Here is an 18379-nt window from a genome sequence, read left to right as displayed (position 1 = left end):
AAGTCCTGAAGTCCCATATAAGGTATACAGGAAATATGCAAAAAGGTTATAGTTCCTGTATTCGAGAGCTTGCTTGCTCGTATGTATGATGTATGTGTGTGTGTGTGTGTGTATGTATACACGTGTGTATGTATATATATATACACACACACACACACACACACACACACACCTCTATTTTTGTCTTTTTTCAGGCTTCCTCTGAGACCTGTGAAGTGCTGGTGCATCTTTTCGAACTGCCGCTAACCCAACATCATTGGACAGCTGAACGCGCTCGGAGGAAAGCGCCAACCTCCAGTTCTGTTACGTCATCACCATACTGGGTGATTGGGGGCCATCCGACCCACCCAGAGGGGAAGTAGCATCACCAGGGATCGAACTCGCGATCTCCTGATCACAGGGTCAACGCTTAGACGGTTCCGTAAACGAAGTAACCCCAGTACACTTAGAACAGAGCCGGCACAATAAAAGCTGTCTGCAGTCCTGCTCACTGTGAAATACAGTGGTTTTAACAAAAAATGTATACAGTCTGTCTTTCGATTCACCGCTGCTGAAGTTCAGACAGCAGCAGCATTTCAGCCAGACTGTTCTGTACCGCTACAGTAAGCGGCTCTCTAATGGTGTGCGAGTGTCACTAATGACTCTCCTGCTCTGGGGGAAATGTGCTGAGTGTCGAGCAGTGAAGTAGTGGTCCTGCTCTCTCTCCACTCACTGACACACAGCGCTCACATACAGATCCTGACCAGCTACATCCATATTTTACATTGTACTGGTGTTGATTCACTCTCCACTGTCCAAAGTGATTAATTCGAACAGCGTGCATGGGAACTGTCCTCATCACGACCGTCAGCACTGAAAAGCTGTCAAACGGACGGAGCCTCAAAGGCGTGAGAGAATCCCAAGTCTCAGAATTTGTTAATACTGGTCAGCACATCAGACTAGGATGTGATTATTAGAATCTACGGCTATTTAAACTCAGTTAGCCGTATTAAAATGTGACTAGCCTACTGCACACTGCGTCATTACAGACTAGAGGTGTAATGACTCACAAACTTCAGAGTTCAATTCCAGACAATACAGTGGGGTCTCAATTCGATGCATTTTTTGATACAAAAAATGTCTTTCGATACAGTAAAAATGATAGAAGTACAACATTTGAAACAAAAGTTTAGTGCTTTGTAGTGTATCTAATGCTCAAGTCACAAGCTCATATGTTAGCCCCAAGTTAACACACTAGACACAAACTAACATACTCGCCACAACACGATACACTGCGATGCAAAAATAAAGTTTCCGAAATGCAGATCACTGGCGCTTCAGTCCTTAAGGGACTGTCTAAACCAGGCATGACAAACTGGGGACCTTCCGGGCCAAAGTGCCGCGCAGATTAGCATTCAGCCTCATCTAACGCTCTGAATACAGTTCATGAAGGCCTTGCTGATTAGCTGATGAGCTGAATCAGGTGTGTTTAAGCCTGTTGAAGTGTGCAGTGTTTCAGCCCGGCAGGACTGGATCAGACACTTGGTCTAAACAGCACATATTTCCACGTATTTAGCTAAAATAGGCCAAATCACAGCAAAATCACTTGCAGTAAAGAGAAAGCCTTCCTTTAAGCCTAAAACAAATCCCAGTTGAATTAAGCCACTCCCTCTACAAGTGATCTGATGTGGTTTTGCCTTCTTTTACCTACATAGAAGGGAAGTAGAACTTAGAAAGACATCATCATGCACTGTTTAGACGGTCCCCAAAATAACTAAAGTTTTGGTGATGTGCGTTTCTGATCCATTACGTTCAGCAAAATTTGACAAAGGATATTAACTGTAATTTGTTTTGTCTTTCAGGAGTGAAAAGGGGGAGGTTTGCTCATTTTTGGACGTTTACTTCCTGAGAAATTAAGGAGAGAAAGTGGAACTTCCAATGTAAACCCAACTGCACTGAGGTGTTAGAGATAGAGCCACACAGCCCATCTTCATCTGTGTTCGGTTTCTGGCTAGCTCCAGTTTGTTTAGCGGTTCCGTCTTCAAAGCTTCATAACCGAAAATACTCGTCTTCAGATTATGACCAAATGGTCTATATTAATGAAATTTTCTAATGTATTCTTAGTCTGATTTGTATGCAGCAAAGCAGAAACGTACTAAGAGTTAGCTACAAAGCAGGTATTACTTACCAACAAGCGCTCAGTGGAATCATACAAAAAACTAGAAAGCTTGTCCACCAATCAGACTGTGCCATCAGAACTAACATTTACAGAAGTGCAATATGTTGTTTTATTACATCCCCTATTACTGACACATACCATAGAACATAAAACATGACCAGAACAAACTAAACTAGCGCAGACTTAATTAATGACTATGCGGCAGCCAAGCATTATCACTCACCTGCAGGGTCAAAGGGGATGGTGTCCCCCAGCACTCCAAACACTCCTTGCTCGCTCTGCTCTCGATTAGGCCAGGTGTTGTTGCGCGGCCCCGGCGGCGCCTTGTGGCCCAACATCTCAGACACCATGCTGTCCATGTAGGTGCTGACCAGCCCCAGGCTGTACAGGTCTGAGCTGAGATCCGGGAGGCCAGGCGTGCCCCATTGGGTCATGTGTCCAATCGGGGAGAGCCCTGCTGGTGGGCCCTGGGGCCACTTGCTGGGGGCCCTCTGCTGGGTCAGAGGCTGGGGTGGCGGGGGCTGCTGGGAAGGGAGCTGGGGGGATACCGGCGGTGGCTGCTGAGGTTGCGGCTGGCCGATAGGCTGCAGGAGGTGCTGGTAGTACTGCAGTGTTTGAGGTGAAGGCTGGGGTTGGGCCTGGGGCTGCGGGGGTACTGCTGTCTGCTGTTGCTGTTTGGGTGTAGAGGGGAGCTGAGGTTGCTGCTGTTGTTGTGGTGGTTGGGGTGGTTGTTGCGGTTGTGGTTGGGGCAGAGTTTGGACCAATGGGATGGCACCGTGTGGAACCTGCGCCTGCGAAGTGGGTGGAACCACCGCACTGGTCGTCTTCAGGTCAGCCGCATTCGTAGAGGCCACAGAGTTCCTTCTCTTTACCAGCGGCGAGGCCTGCTGGGACTTGCCCATGTTGAAGCCAGACAGAAAGTCGATCACGTCCTGCATCTCCTGGTCCGTGGGCAGGTTCATGCCCTGCTCGTCTGGGCTCGAACCATTGGCGACCTGCTGCCCAGGGTCAGGGGTGCCAGGCATGCTCATCTGGAGCAGACTGTGCAGCCGTCCATCACCCAGCGTCTTCGGCTTATCGTCCTGGCCGCTGTTTCCAGCACCACCGGTGGCCAACATGCTGCGAGAGGGCGTGCTGGGGATAGAGTAGCTGCCACCGGTGCTTGAGCTGGAAGAGGTCTTCTTGGTGAATTTGGAGGTGAGTTTGGAGATAGTCTTGGGCAGGCCGCTGGATGACTTGGTGCTGCTACCAGGGTGGAGCTCGGCAGGGACGCCATAATCAGATGTGTCCCTCTGAAGCTGGATCTGAATGGTGGGCAGGGCTTGTTCCCTGAGGATAAACAATACAAATACATTAAAACAGGGCAGCCCAAACGTAGGGATGGCTGACAAGCTCAAATTTATTATAAAAATATAAAACTTTTTTCCACTATGCCGACAAAAACAATATAATACTGTGATAAACATATTAATGTTGCTATTGTTAACAATAATAATACTGTCAAGACATCTACCCATTATACTAGGCTTATAGCAGTGTATAATGTAAGGTAATACGCATTTTAATCAACAGAGTGGCAGAAAAAAAAAGTGAAAAAAGCAAGCATATCACAGATCACAGTTCCCTTTGTGATCTGTGTTAAGTATAATAATTACTTAAGATGGTCGTGTTTAATTTGTCTCAGGACTGAAGCTGTATGAATCGTCCTCTCTTCAGGTTAAGTCGTTAACTCTAGATTGGATGTCACTTATGTATTATCGACAATGCAAATTTGTGTTGATTTTTCAATGCTGACATTCACAATAATGATCAATAATTGTTTCAGCTGTACATAAAATGGAATTACAATATTTTAAACCACGTCAGGGACAATGTTACTTTAATGACCATCGTATCTTGGATATAATGCTTATAATCTATCAATTACATTGCTAAAAATATTGCCAAAATGGAACAGCAATCTAGTTATACCAATACAGTATGTACACTATGAATTGCCCAGCACATGCTTTTTGTTTTTTTTTGTTTTTTTTTTATTCATAAAAACATGAATGATTCTCTCACTGACGTCTAAACGTTGACCCCATCATTGGGAGATTATAAGTTAAATCCTTGGTGATGCCACATGCCATCCGTGCCTGAAGTTCAAGACAGCATGACCTGCCTTGCTCTCCCTGTTTGGGTAGGATGTTCCTTCTTCTCTCCCCATCACTCAGCATGATGCTGGCCAATAGGAGTCGGTTAGCCGACATAACAGACTTACAACAAGACTGCCCGAAGCTTAGTGATGGGTGATATAAACTCAAATTTATATCACAATACTTTCCGCTGTGTGGACAAAACTAACATAATGCTATGACACACGAGTTAATGTTACTATTACCAATAATAATAATATTAATAATAATAATAATGAATTATTTGCAATATTTGCGAAGTGTACTGCTCAGCAGCAGCACATTATGTAATGTTTACCTGCATTTTAACCAACAGAGTGCAAAAAAACTACAAAAAGAAGTATATTACAAGTGCGCTAATGTAATAGTTCAAAACGTGGTTCTTTTTTGTTGAGGTTAATAATTGTTTGAGCTGTTCAGGTTTAATTTGTCTTGGGAGGCTGTCTGTGGTTCGCTGTTCTTGCTCTTATCACGATATTGTACAATACTGTAAAATCCCCATCATGGGACACTGTCATGCTGGAATTCTCTTTAATAACAGAAAACTCCCCACAGACACCCTGAACCCTGCAGATACAGCTGGATTTCATCTTGTTTCATCTGGTATCAGTTCCTTGAAATGTGGTGCAATATCTGAGCACCTCCACATTACAGTCAGGGCGCAAAGATTAAGATAAGAAGAAAAAGATTTTTATTTTTATACCGAAAACGCAGCACAAATCAACAATGTTGTCTCAGCAAGTTTTAAATGAGGAAGTCAGAGCTTGTGCAATGCCTATAGATCAGTTAGACCAATCAGAAACAACCCCCCCCCACACACTAAAGATACATTTAAAAAATAAACACAGGCCTGGACCTCAACTTATAGAAAATAATCGCCATTTCAATCACACAATATTGGTCTGAAAAATAGCAGTTACATATTTTCCCTCATTTCCCTAAGTTTATTATCTAAACATATCGTTGCTGTCGGAGGGAAAACCTCGTATCTCCATTTTTGTCGTTTTTCAGTTTTTGACACTATTTAAAAATGTCTGTTGTCCTTTACATTCTGTATAAATTTCAGGATAAATGGCCCAAAAGAAATGGACCAAAATGACTTTGAAAAAAGTCTGGTTCTACTGACTTAAATTAAAAGTTAGGTGGTTTTTTCCTTTTCCTGTAAAGGTATCATTTCGGAGATACAAGGTTTTCTTCCGACAACAGCGACATGTAAAGCAACAGGACATATTCAAGGAAGTGCTATATCATGAATAGAGCTTCAGCTGAAATAAGATGTCTCTCAGCACAGCGACCAGAACAGAGGAATTGTGGGATATAGGGCAAGGCGAGTGCTTTCAGACACACTGGGGGATATTACCATAAATCAGCTTCCTTTCTGGCCTGGTTTCCAAACTGGGCTAAAAGAGCTGAGTCAGCAGACGGCTGAGCACTAAAGGGAACGGATGGTTATGCAGCAGTGCGTTTTTCAGGACTGGGAGGAAACCATGTCCTCATAAAGAGCGTCCTCATCTTTCCAACATAACAAGAGGACATGGCAATGACCTTGACCCAACCAAACCACAGCACTTTAATCTACAGATGGTACGATACCACTTCTTCTTTCTCCATGACCAATACTGGAACTTTGAGTGCATTTTTTTTTCTCTCTCTAAAAATGAAAACAGCTATTTTTAAGCACTTCACTTTTTAAGGGCTGATGTTCTGCAATTTCATTTTCCCCCTGAGGTCCACTTAAAATGCTTGTTTAATGCAGTAAAAACTGTCCTAATTCATTTTCACATTACTGTTTTCCAACCTCTCTTAGAATTAAACAGGCTGGTTTTGCTGTCTTTCAGACAAACTTATGTAAATGGTCACTGTTCTGATTAGCTGCCCTGTGCACTGTATTCAAACAGCAGTCTGGACTGAAACACTCCTTATAACTTCAGTGTTTGTAGGCGGAGCTAAACTGCAGTAGGCTGAACAGGCAGATATATGTTAATGTGTTGGGGAACGAATGGTATGTTTTTCGCACTACATCAAGCTTTTTAATAAAAAAAAAAAAGGGTGAAAAGTGTTTTTTTCCCTTTTAATATTAAACAAATCCTTCTAAAGGAACTACAATTCTATTTGTATAATGCTTAGCTAGACAGTCATTATTATTATTAGTTATTATATTAAAATTATTATTAGTGTTAACATCAATGTTATCACACAACCTATTTTACATTCCATTATGTTGTCTCACAAGCAATCTGATGCCATTTCAGACTATTTTGTCACAAAATGGATCCATTTTTTCCGTCTGGCCTTCAATGTCTGATCCAGAATTTCCTGCTTTTCTTTAGTTTAACTCCTTAAAATGCTTAAATGACTCGTCACTTTGTTGCAGTTTGATTTCAAAACATACAGGTTCTTTTAAGAATCATAAAAGTGCAGCAACTTTTTAACATAATGATGAAGATTAACGTGATGTTAACCGTTTCGGTTCTGAGACTACGGAGGACATCAGCTGGGTCTAGAGACTGTCACAGCAACAGCAAACAAATCCCTCACACGCAGAGTGTTTGATTAGTATATATCCACAAAGGCACAAAGCATCTGTTTGTGTCTTCCCTGTTCTGAGTCACCTCTAATAAAATCCAGTGAATTTTCAAACCCTTAAAGAGTAGAATCTGCTGTGATAAAGCAGGAAGACCCTAAACTGTGCAGTGCTGCTGTAACAGAGGAGAGAAAGGCCACTGACTTGCGCTCCTTCCAGCGGTTGAGGTCGAAGACGGTCGTGTAGAGCACGTCCACCAGGCCGAGGGTTTTCTCAGGGTCCAGACTGCGCTGCAGCAGAGACATGGTGGCCGGGTCCTCCTTCAGACACCTGGCATTTCAGCGACATTCAGTTAAAAACCACATAATTCAAAGTTCCTTTACAGTCATGCCTCTAAAAGTCAAAGTCAAGTAGTACAAATGAATAGAAGTGTATGTTTCAGCTGCAGCTGCAAGTGGAAGATATCTAGACACAAATTTTACAGCTCACAGTCATCACAGCTAAATACCATACATCTTTGTCCTACTCCTCATATGTCTATACTTCCTGTTCCTCTGCCTTGCATGTTTTTGTACCCTAACAACTTCTGTGCTTGTAAATTTTTGGTTACTATGTAATTTTTATCATTAAACTAACAGAGACTGATAAATCACACTGCAGAAATGCACAAAAAACACAAATATAACCTTGTCCAATAAAAAAAAACAAACAGTTAAATGGTTCTGAAGGAGTGAAGGAGTGCTGCTATTTGTGTAAACCGTATTTGCAGCACTTCTGAGCATTAAAAGCATATAAAGAACAAAATTTGGTCCAAACATCTTGTTTTACAATAAAACCGCAGTCAATTTAATCAAGGACAGTGTTTATAGACTTGCTGGCGAAGCTCTGCAGCAGATATACTTTGTCCTAATCTGACCGTATTACTTGGCTCAGTATTTTCAGTAAAAAATATGAAGCCACTTGTTAAGTCTAGACAGCTCCCAATAAACAAAACAGACTTCGTGCAGGTATGTATAAAGAAATCGTCTATTCATCACTTAATTTAAAGCATGCTGTCCAAACATATCCAGTGCTGCAGAGTTTTACTCACCATGTGGAAGGGACCTGAACTACAACCCTGGATCCTTCTAGAGTAATCTGGGGGGCATACGCCTCCTTATTCTCTATCTGAGCCGTGTCCACCACAACCTGCACACAAACGGAGAGAGACAGCTATATACGCACAGTCTTAACAGTTTACAAAAACATACTCATGGTTATTACCAAAGGTTTATTTATTACCAAAGATTTAAACCCTATGGAGAATATCAGGTCTCACATTAAACACAAAGTAGCTTGGCTATGGTTTTCAGCTGTATGAGACCATCAATGCTGGGTGGAACATTATTGACTCTTCTTTCTGTAAAAGGCTGTCTGCAGGTTTCACCACAACACTTCAACACTTAAAGAAATCAAATGGAAAAGCTATACAGTGCTAAGTTACTTCATCTATTTCTATCGATTAGTTCTTGCTAATTTACTGACTAATAATTTGTTGTTAAGATGATTAAAAGCTTAAATGTTCTGCCATTTTGGGCTTGGCCCATTTTTTTGGCACAGGAGTGTATATACATATAACCTCCACTGTTTTTTGTTTGTTGTTGAGATGTCATTCAGAGTGGTTTGGTGTGAAAGGGTTAATTGAAGAGACTTATCTTTCTTTACAGTGGTGGTGATGGGAACCAGGGGTCACCATGACTACAACACAAATACAGCCATTTTATTTGCTATACAAAACCACCAGTGAACCTACGCAAGTCTTGAGTTATGGAATGCTAATAATGGTTTTCTTTGGGGACTATTTTGCCTCACAATGCCCTACGTGTACCTCTCTGCCATGAATCCATTTAAAATTATATATTAAAGGCCTAAAACTTTTCAAAACATCATAAAACTAAATAAAAAATGTCAGCCAGTGAATTCATAACCACTTCATGTAGTAACTTTCTGTGAGGGAGCTTTTAGAGGTGGACGTCTGGTTCTTATCACCACCGCTGTGAACAGTTCTGACTCGGTAAGTTTCTCTAGAACAGAGCGTTTCACACCAAACCACTCTGAATGACTGTTTACATCCCGACTGTTTAAGAGTGCTGAGATTTTAGGACTTTCTTACATATATACAAATTTTCTTCTGAAATTTACTAAGGTGGAACAAAGAAGAACCAAGAACAGCCACATTTAAACAACAGCATCAAAAACTATGAATACAGTGGTTGTTATTCACTGTTTCACATCTGGCGCTGCACTAAATCCAATTTACCAGGACTAATTATGTTCTCTTTCTAACAGAACCTGCAGTCTATCACTGTCCTTTAAATTATGAATATTTATGATGAAACACTGTCCTTTTGCTAAACTGTTTATAAGTTGTGTAGTGTTCATTTGTTTAATTTTTCCAATCAATAGATCAACTATAAAACACTACAACAACAGTCAAGACCACAGCGAGCATCACCACAGTTTACATACACCAAAGTCATTACTTGTACACGGATTTCTCTTTAAGCCAAAACAGGACATTTCAGTTCTCCAACAGACATTTTTCCGTGTTGTTCTTTGAAAGAGGCAGCAGCTTCCGCCCTCAGCAAACTGGAGACACAGTCCAGCACGAGGGAGGGGACGGTGCTTTCCTGCTGGACAGGAACTGCTCTATTGTTATTTATAGAGCAGGTGTATCCTCAAAATCCGGCTCACCATGGCAAAGCAGAGCCCACGTCACAAATTCACACTCATACACACAGCGTACAGCTGTGAGTTTCATTGTTTTACATTTCTTTTTAGGAAAGCTATTTGTAACAAAAGATAATACTGAGGACCACCGGGGGACTTTTACTTTTATTTTTAAATGGGGTAGATAACAAAGTCTATATATGGTTGTAGTTTAACACCTGTGTACAAATTTTATGTTTTGCTGATTTTCTAAGTGAAAATAAGGTTAATGTATGAGACCTCTGCACAATGAGACACAATTACTGTTTGTTTGCTAACATATTAGGGGAAAGCAAAAAACAGGTAATACAATAACATGGCATGTGTAAAAGTTACAGCATATTTTATATATAATGTTTTTTTTTCCATAATGTAAAACTCAGTAAATAAATAGAAATGTACCACAAAATGTAGAAAAATGCCTAATTAAAAGGTGCATTTCTCAACCAAACCACTCTGAATGATTCTGTATGATTTTGAAGTGATTTTGAAGTGCAAAATCGGTGGAGTTCCCCTTTAAGGTCTCTGTAGAGGTGTTAACTTATTTTCACAGTTTGAGCAGTGTGTTCGAACTTCTGCCTACAACCGTCTCTGAATTTGGCTTTCCTCAATAACCAGAAATGAAAGTAGGTTATTAATAGTTCAAACTGTTTTGAACTATTGCAGTGTGGGAGGAGATGATCCACAGCGGGCGCTGGCTCAGCACTCACCAGTCCGGCCTGTCCGAACAGCAGCTGCACGGCGGTCTTGCAGGCTCCTCTCCAGCTGGAGGGGCACACGAGGTTCAGCACCTCTGTCACAGGGGAGTCGTCCCGCGGGGAAACCCCGTTCTGCCCCGACGCCTCCTTGATCAGCTGCAGCATGGTGTGCTAGAAAAGGAGGGAGAGAGTAAATGTAACTGTAAACATCAAACATGATTACCTCCTTTGGCTACATTCACATTAAAAGGGAGGACCTGGCACATATCTGATGGCTTTATTCAAACAGGCAGCTCACATCTGGTTTGAGAAGGAACGATTCTGCACAGTCTGAACACAAAACACAATAAATCAGACTTTTTCCCCACAATCTGGTTCAGTCCAACAGATTCTAAAAAAAAACTGGGCGTCTGACACTATACGGCAGATTTTTTTGGATAACAAATATCAGGGATCACACACTAAACAATTAGGGATCACATATTACTCCTACTCAACCTTTCAGCTGCTGCTGAACCGAACGGAACTCACTGAATTCACGCGAACTCTTGTGAACTCTCGCAAACTGTTGCGTTCTCTCGTTACTAGGAGACCCAAATAAACAAACGTGGAGCTGCTGCTGCTGGTTTCTCTGCGGTTTGCGCTGAAACAGTAAAGGAGCAGCAGGTGAACATGTTTGAGTGAGGGTCATAGATTTAAAAAATGTCATCAGCCTCGTATTTTTTAGAGTTTTAAATGTACGTAAACTTGATTGTGCCTTAAACTTACACCTTCGCTCTACAAGTGAGTGAATTTTTTTACCATTTTTTTTGTTTACTTGCTATTTTTTCTTCTTTCGTGCTCTCAGTTTTCATTGGCTGTTGCACGAATCCGTTCAGACTGAGTCGTTGACCAGTTTACACTAGATTACACTCGGAGTCGGGTCAAAAAAATCAAACCTGTTTGATAAACTCAGACTGGTCTGAAACGCGACCAGGAGGCCACAGATCTGAGTCTGCGCCCCTCACACATGACTCTCTCACCAACTCTCGACTCCGACTGGCTTAAAAATCTGCAGGCTAGAGCCGACCAGCTCAGACTCAGCCAGACTGAGAATCAGGGTAAAAGTTGTGCAGTGTAATCCAGGCCTAATCAGATCAGATTTCATGCCATTCGGTGTCCAGCTCTTCTTGCACGTCAAAAGCAGCGTGTGCACACTTGCACACGCATTGTTACTATGACAACCAAAGTGACCATGCATGGGAATGCAATCAGTTCAAAACCACTACTTTTTTTTTTTGCTTCGCTGGAAAATGACAGCAGTGAAATCTAAACATGCACTTTCCAGGACAAGACGGGAAGAAAGGAAAAAGTGAGGCATGCTGTTGCTCCAGGGAACAGGAGGGTGCAGGAAAACACTTGTAGAGTTTAGTTAAAGGGACCGAGACAGAACAGGAATGTGGAGAATTCGCTCACGTTCAATGCGTCTCGCTCTGATTTGCATGCCTAAGCCTTTGCATCTAATGAATGCTCTAGGTAAGAGAGGATGTGAGTGAACACTATCATTAGAAATTCAACAGCAGGGCTTTTCCGGGATCAGTCGAAGCAGATGAGAATGAAGATTGCCATCATTAGAGATTAAGTGGCAGCTCTACTGCCGGGTTAACTGCAGGGCAGGTGATTTAGCATACAGGGCGGCTGATGAGAGAGATAACAGACAACAGATAGAGTCCGTCTGGTGGCATTGTTTGTATTCCCTTCTGTCCTGGAAAAGAAAACCAGGGTTACTGTAAACACAGCAGACAGAGTTGCTCCAAAACACCCTGAAGCAGGCCACAGGGGGCTGAGAGATAAACCAGGAGGGCAGCAAGAAGACTCAAAGAACACAAGCTGAGAAGCAACAGGGAAAAACATAGTGGGCAAAAGATAAAAAGAAAAAAAAAGGGTTTTTTTTGAGCAATGCCCACAGAAGAACCACTTTCGGTTCTTCAAAGAACTATATTTGTAAACAAGTGTGAAGAAACCTTTCGAAGTTGCTTTCACTTCTATTATAATTCAATTTAATTATGTTCACTTAAGTCATTTCTTGAATCTCTCTCTCACTCTGACATGATGGTTCACACTCAATGACTTAGCCAAGTGACAAACATCTGTCATTAATGTGAACAAACCAGTGTCCTGAAATGACCCGCAAGCACGCATCCTAATCAGTAACATCAACATCATGTGAACAGCCAACAAACTGAAAAGCGGAAGGAGGCTTTGCTGTGAAGATGATTAACTCTGATCAGCTGCTCATTATTAGAGCAAGACGAAGGCGAAAAAAGGTGAGATGAGCTGCTTTTCCACCGTTTACAGGCTTTAACTTCTGTTCGGCGCTGCTGCCATGGTAACGCTGAATGATGAAGCACATGAATTCCGATCTGAGCGTTCTCACTAAGGTCGCATGGTCACGAATCGGATATGTATCTGATCTAGGATGACATGAAAGCCACTCAAGACGGATATGAAAAGACATTTGGGCAAAAAAACGGATTTGTGCCACTTCAACCTGGTAATGTGAACACAGCCTATTACTGTCAGTGATAATTATGATGCGCGAGTTGATCATTAACCAAAGTTATACGGGGTGGGGTGGGGGAGGGTTAACTTCCCTCCCTGATCTGGTCATTTCAGTCCGCACAGGGATAGTGGTGTAACTCTATGGCAGCGGGCGGTTTGCTTTTATTTTCTGGCAGAAGTAGGACTTTGAATTCATACAAGATGCCGGAGAACAGGAGATCTTGGTGGTAAACGTTAGTGGCTAATACATGCAGCATCCTACAGATAAAAGTATAAACGGATGAAAGAAATAAGTTGACCGCCCCTTTGAAGTTTAAAGAACCATCACATTGTAAAAGTTCTAAACTCCTTAAAGGACTTTCCCACATCTAAGCCAAAAACCATTTAGAGACCTTTACTTTTCAGACTTTTACTTTATTTAATAACCATGATGTTTTGGCCCACATGCGAAGTCTTTATCAGATGTACTTCTGACGCACCTTTGATCAGATGTACCTGTGATTAAGGCCTTGCATGCAGGATGAAACGTCATGTTATAACTCAAAGTGTTTGATCCTGTTACATTACAGAATTCTTTGATCTTTGCTTGCATCTTAACTACAGTTGGTCAAATCATTTTCTTTTAGTCCTAGAAAAAGCGGAGCGAGGGTTGTGAGGTTTGAGTACCGTTTTGAGTTTGAGGTTGTCAGCGGCGGACTCGTTAAAGGAGACTCCTTTGAGGAAGTGTGAGCCGATCTGCAGGGGGATTGTGGGTAATTCACACTGGAGGGGCTGAGAGGTGGTCTGCATCCGGCCTGACTGCTGGGCCTCAGCCTCGCTACAGCAACCCTAAACGCACACAACCAAACACTTTAATGTTCTCAGAGGCGCATTAGCAGTTCAGACAAACATGCATGATCATACACGTTCAGCAATTTAAGCACATGCAGCAAAATAACAAATAAATAAATAAATAAATAAATAAAAAATACAAAATACAAATCTATTCTCATACATAATCTCTCTCTCCTCAGTCTTGCTATCTTTTCCTATCATCTACATAGTTGTTCTCGGATGCACCAGTTTAGACCTAGAGAAAATAACGTGAATGTAATTTTATTTTGCTTCTTTTTTTTTTTATAAGTCATTCTCATTCACTCAATCAGTCGTCTGCTAGCCTCAATGTTATCTGCTGACCCGTGTTTCTGCAAACTGAGAGCAAGTTTTCCTTGTTTGCAAAGTCTCCATGTTAGGGGTGCACGACTGGAATCAACCGTAATCTTAATCTATTAACTTGTTAAGATCATTTCAGCAAATTGGTGTGGTAATTTTATGACATACATAAAGTAAAATAATAATAACACAATCTAACTTTAAAAAAATAACTTAAAATTTAAGTGAACAATTTCAGCGAGACACTATTGTACATTAGACACGGCTCATATGAAGCACCCCAGGATCTGTTTTTCCCCTGTAGTCATCTCCATATCCTACTATAACAACCTGTGCTACCAAACCGTATGGCAGATTCCAGTAAGTCAACACATTTTATGCTGTAATACATTTTTTATCATGAACACTTTTATTAAATAGCAGTATATCATGCAGAAATATTCACTGTGTAAGCAGCCGTTTTTGTCTGGTAGCATAAAGCAAACTAGCCAAATTAATATTATGTATCACAGTTTTGAAGCTTGTAAGATTGATATGTAACATACTCTATTTTGTATGCTGTGGTTTAATACTGCCTATAATAATCTATACCAGTGGAAGAACCTGTTAGCTGTCTTATTTGTTTAATAGAATCATGTTAATTCATACAGTGTTTACTGTAGTTTCACACTGTTTACTTAATATACATGTGATTTTTGACTGCAACTATCTGTGCATTCACGCTTTCTCTACTGTCCTACACTGTACACTGACCGCTACATCCGAGGGGCATCTGTGGGAAATAAGTTTCATTATAGTGTGTTCATTAAGGCCTGCAAAGTAAGAGCTCTGGGTTACTAAAGTAAATGGACTGTTAGTCTTTCTTGCCCATTACCCAAAAAAAAAACAAAATGAGAAAAAAAATAAATAATTAAAAATAAAACTGTAAGGCCAATTCATAAAAATTGGCCCAAAAACATCCACAAAATTTCATGATCTGTTCATCCTTATTCTATGTCTCAGAATCTAATAAAATAACTGGTCATCAGCAAATTCAAACAAACAAACCAGTATTTCTCTAATCTCTACCAGAAGCGACCAGCTTTAGTTGTGAATTCCACAGTGAGTCGTACCTGTAATGCAGCTTCTGCAGCTTTGGGATTCAGGTGAAAGCCCCCTTTGAGTGCGTACTCACAGTGTCCCAGAGAGTCCAGCGCACTTCTGTATGCCTGCACAGATAAAAACACTTAAACTCAACATTCAGCTGTTTTATAGTCCCTTTTATGAGAGACGCACAGTGATATCACAATTCACGTTGGTATCAGAAGATATCTCCACTTATTTTACTGAACAGGAGTACACACACACACACACACACACACACACACACACACACACACACACCGATCAGGCATAACATTATGACCACCTCCTTGTTTCTACACTCATTGTCCATTTTATCAGCTCCACTTACTATATAGGTGCACTTTGTAGTTCTACAGTTACAGACTGTAGTCCATCTGTTTCTCTGATACTTTGTTAGCCCCCTTTTACCCTGTTCTTCAGTGGTCAGGACCCCCATGGACCCTCACAGAGCAGGTACTATTTGGGTGGTGGATCATTCTCAGCACTGCAGTAACACTGATGTGGTGGTGGTGTGTTAGTGTGTATTGCGCTGGTCTGAGTGGATCAGACACAGCAGTGCTGCTGGAGTTTTTAAACACCTCAGTGTCACTGCTGGACTGAGAATAGTCCACCAACCAAAAATATCCAGCCAACAGCGTCCTGTGACCACTGATGGTCTGAGAGAGATATTTTATATATATATATATATATATATATATATATATATATATATATATATATATATATATATATTAGGGGTGGGAATCTCTAGGCACCTCACAATTTGATTCGATTATGATTCAGAGGCTGCGATGCGATTATAAAACGATTATCGATGCATCTTTTTTTTTCTATACATGATTTCTATTTTCTTACTGTCTGAGGACTTGGTAGTTTTAAAACAAAGTATTTGTAATGATCAATAATGAATTTACGTCCAATATCTTTTATTAATAAATCAAATGGAAGTGATGTGGCAAGTGAACTAGAAGGCTCTCATTCACTGCTCTTGTTTGGAGACGCTGCTGCCACTCATCTGTGATAAAATGCGCTGTTACGGTGAAGTAAGATCCAGTGGTAATGGATGACCACGCAGCACGTTATATATTCTTTAGTGATTCCATAACTTCCGTATTGGTCTCGTGATAGAGGGGATGGGAGTGCGAAAGACTGCAGGTCACCTAGCAACGAGGTTTCGCCTGGCTAGTGGCGAAAGAAAAAGGAAAAGAGAAAGACAGATGAACATTTGGAGATGAATGGACTTATTGGCATTTATAAGCAGCGCAGTTGGTTTCCTGGTACGTTAAATCTGCAACGAGAGACTGTCACACGCTAAAAGTTGCGAAGATGAAGTCGCTTCTCTAATTTTCCCGTTCCACCTTAAATGGTGCCGCTTTTACATTCGGCGCCTCAGTCAGAATTTAAGGTGGAACGGGAAAGTTCAGCAAGAAGCTGGCGAGTGAGAAGCGACTTCAGCCTCGTAGAACAGCGGAAAGCTGAGAGACATTTTACAAGAAACTAATCAACTTCTGAGGAAAAGTTTTCTGGCAGAGATGGAGGAAAAGCGGCTGTAGCTGAGCTAAAGCTTAAAGCAGAGCAAATCTGTGTTTTTCTTTATATTTTTTAGCCTAAACTAGCACATTATCACATACTGGACATTAAATGTTGTGGCTCCCAAAGTGGTCTGATTTTTGTTGAAAGGCAAAATGGCTCTTCTTATCATTTGGGTTGTGACTCCTGACCTAACCTGGCTTTAAAGCAGAGGGAGCCGGTCGGATTTCTCGCTCATCCAGTAGTGTTTTTTGTTATGTGCCGCCACAGACTGTCCGGGCGCTGCACTTACCCACTTCTAAGTTCCGCCTTTTGCGTTCCGTCAACATTACGTTATAAATTAAATATTTAGAAAATCGATTTTTGACATTTATGAATCGATTCAGAATCGTCCACGTCCGCAACACAATGCTTCTAAGAATCGATTTTTCCCGCACCCCTAATACACACACACACACACACACACACACACGTTTATATACACCCACACACACACGTTTATATACACCCACACACACACGTTTATATACACCCACACACACACACACACACGTTTATATACACACACACACACACACACACACACACACACACACACGTTTATATACACACACACACACACACGTTTATATACACACACACACACACACACACACGTTTATATACACACACACACACACACACATACACGTTTATACACACACACACACATACATATATACATATACACATGTATATATAAAATTCAGTATTACAGCCTGGAAGATGACCTTAGTTCAGCTCAGTCCAACACACCTAGTTCAAATCATGACTCTTGGTCTAGAAATTAAACTTCTTAGGCTCTTAATAAAAGTTTCCCTTTATTCTGATTCCCTAAATATGCATTAGCTGCAGGGCTGGCTGTAGTTCAGTGGAAGGGAGTGTAGCCGGGTGGAGGTGGCACAGTCACCTGCAGGGCGCTGTTGATCTTCAGGTTGAGTTCTTTGAGCTGGTGCTCGGGGAGGGAGGGGCTGTGAGAGCAGAAGAGCTGCTGCACCTGAATCCCAGCCAAGCAGCCATCGCGACCCCGCTCCCGCAGACGTGCTGTAACCTGCAAAACACACCAGACTCATCATTATCGTTCTCTGCTGAAGCACTGCAGCCTTGATGAGACAAAGAAAGGCTAATATTTCCCCAAACAAACCAAAATATGCATGGCAGAAAAAGGGGAAACAAGATCAATCTTCTGTTGAGCTGAAAATAACACAATATATAACTTGTGAGAGGTATTATAACATGTTTAGAGGGCATTACATTGAATAATGTTTGTTTATTTGAGTTTGTGCTGGGTCTGTCATTTGTGAGCTGCTAAGATCAACAGCTAAGAAGTAAGACTAACCAATTTGTTGCCTAGACTGGCCAAAAGAGAGTATTAAATTGTTAATTAAAACAATGAATATGGTAATTAATCATCAACTAAAATTTCATAATCATAACAGGGCTAGTCAGACTCTTTATCTGGTGTTTAACTGGCATAAAGGTCTCAACCACATATGCAAAATAAAAACATACAATGAATAAAAAACTTAATTCATGTATTTTGTCAAAAATTAGCTGTGTTAGGAATTTTTCTGCAGCCTTGAAACTGTAGCCGTAAAAGAATGCCACTGTGGGTGGAGCATGTATAAGAATTCTGTCACTGATAGTGAAACAGTTCGTCACAACATTAGAATAGATCGTAATCTTC

The 18379-nt window shown here is 41.2% G+C and overlaps 1 protein-coding gene across 3 annotated transcripts in view; it reads right to left on the bottom strand.

Annotated features, from left to right (window-relative positions):
• LOC118817723 (granule associated Rac and RHOG effector protein 1-like) overlaps positions 1-18379 on the bottom strand; it is a 76974-nt gene that overhangs the window by 5008 nt on the left and 53587 nt on the right. For all 3 annotated transcript variants that reach the window (XM_036584601.1, XM_036584603.1, XM_036584604.1), the window contains 7 exons: positions 17603-17743; positions 15111-15206; positions 13513-13674; positions 10318-10476; positions 7950-8047; positions 7064-7189; positions 2382-3487 (listed from right to left, as the gene is read on the bottom strand). In XM_036584601.1, the coding sequence (XP_036440494.1) occupies positions 2382-3487; positions 7064-7189; positions 7950-8047; positions 10318-10476; positions 13513-13674; positions 15111-15206; positions 17603-17743 (1888 nt within the window). The remainder of the gene's footprint in view (positions 1-2381; positions 3488-7063; positions 7190-7949; positions 8048-10317; positions 10477-13512; positions 13675-15110; positions 15207-17602; positions 17744-18379) is intronic.

Source organism: Colossoma macropomum, unplaced genomic scaffold (assembly GCF_904425465.1).
Source record: "Colossoma macropomum unplaced genomic scaffold, Colossoma_macropomum, whole genome shotgun sequence".
NCBI lineage: Eukaryota > Metazoa > Chordata > Actinopteri > Characiformes > Serrasalmidae > Colossoma > Colossoma macropomum.
Note: the sequence above shows the minus strand (reverse complement) of the source record. Positions and strands in the feature narration are given on the sequence as shown.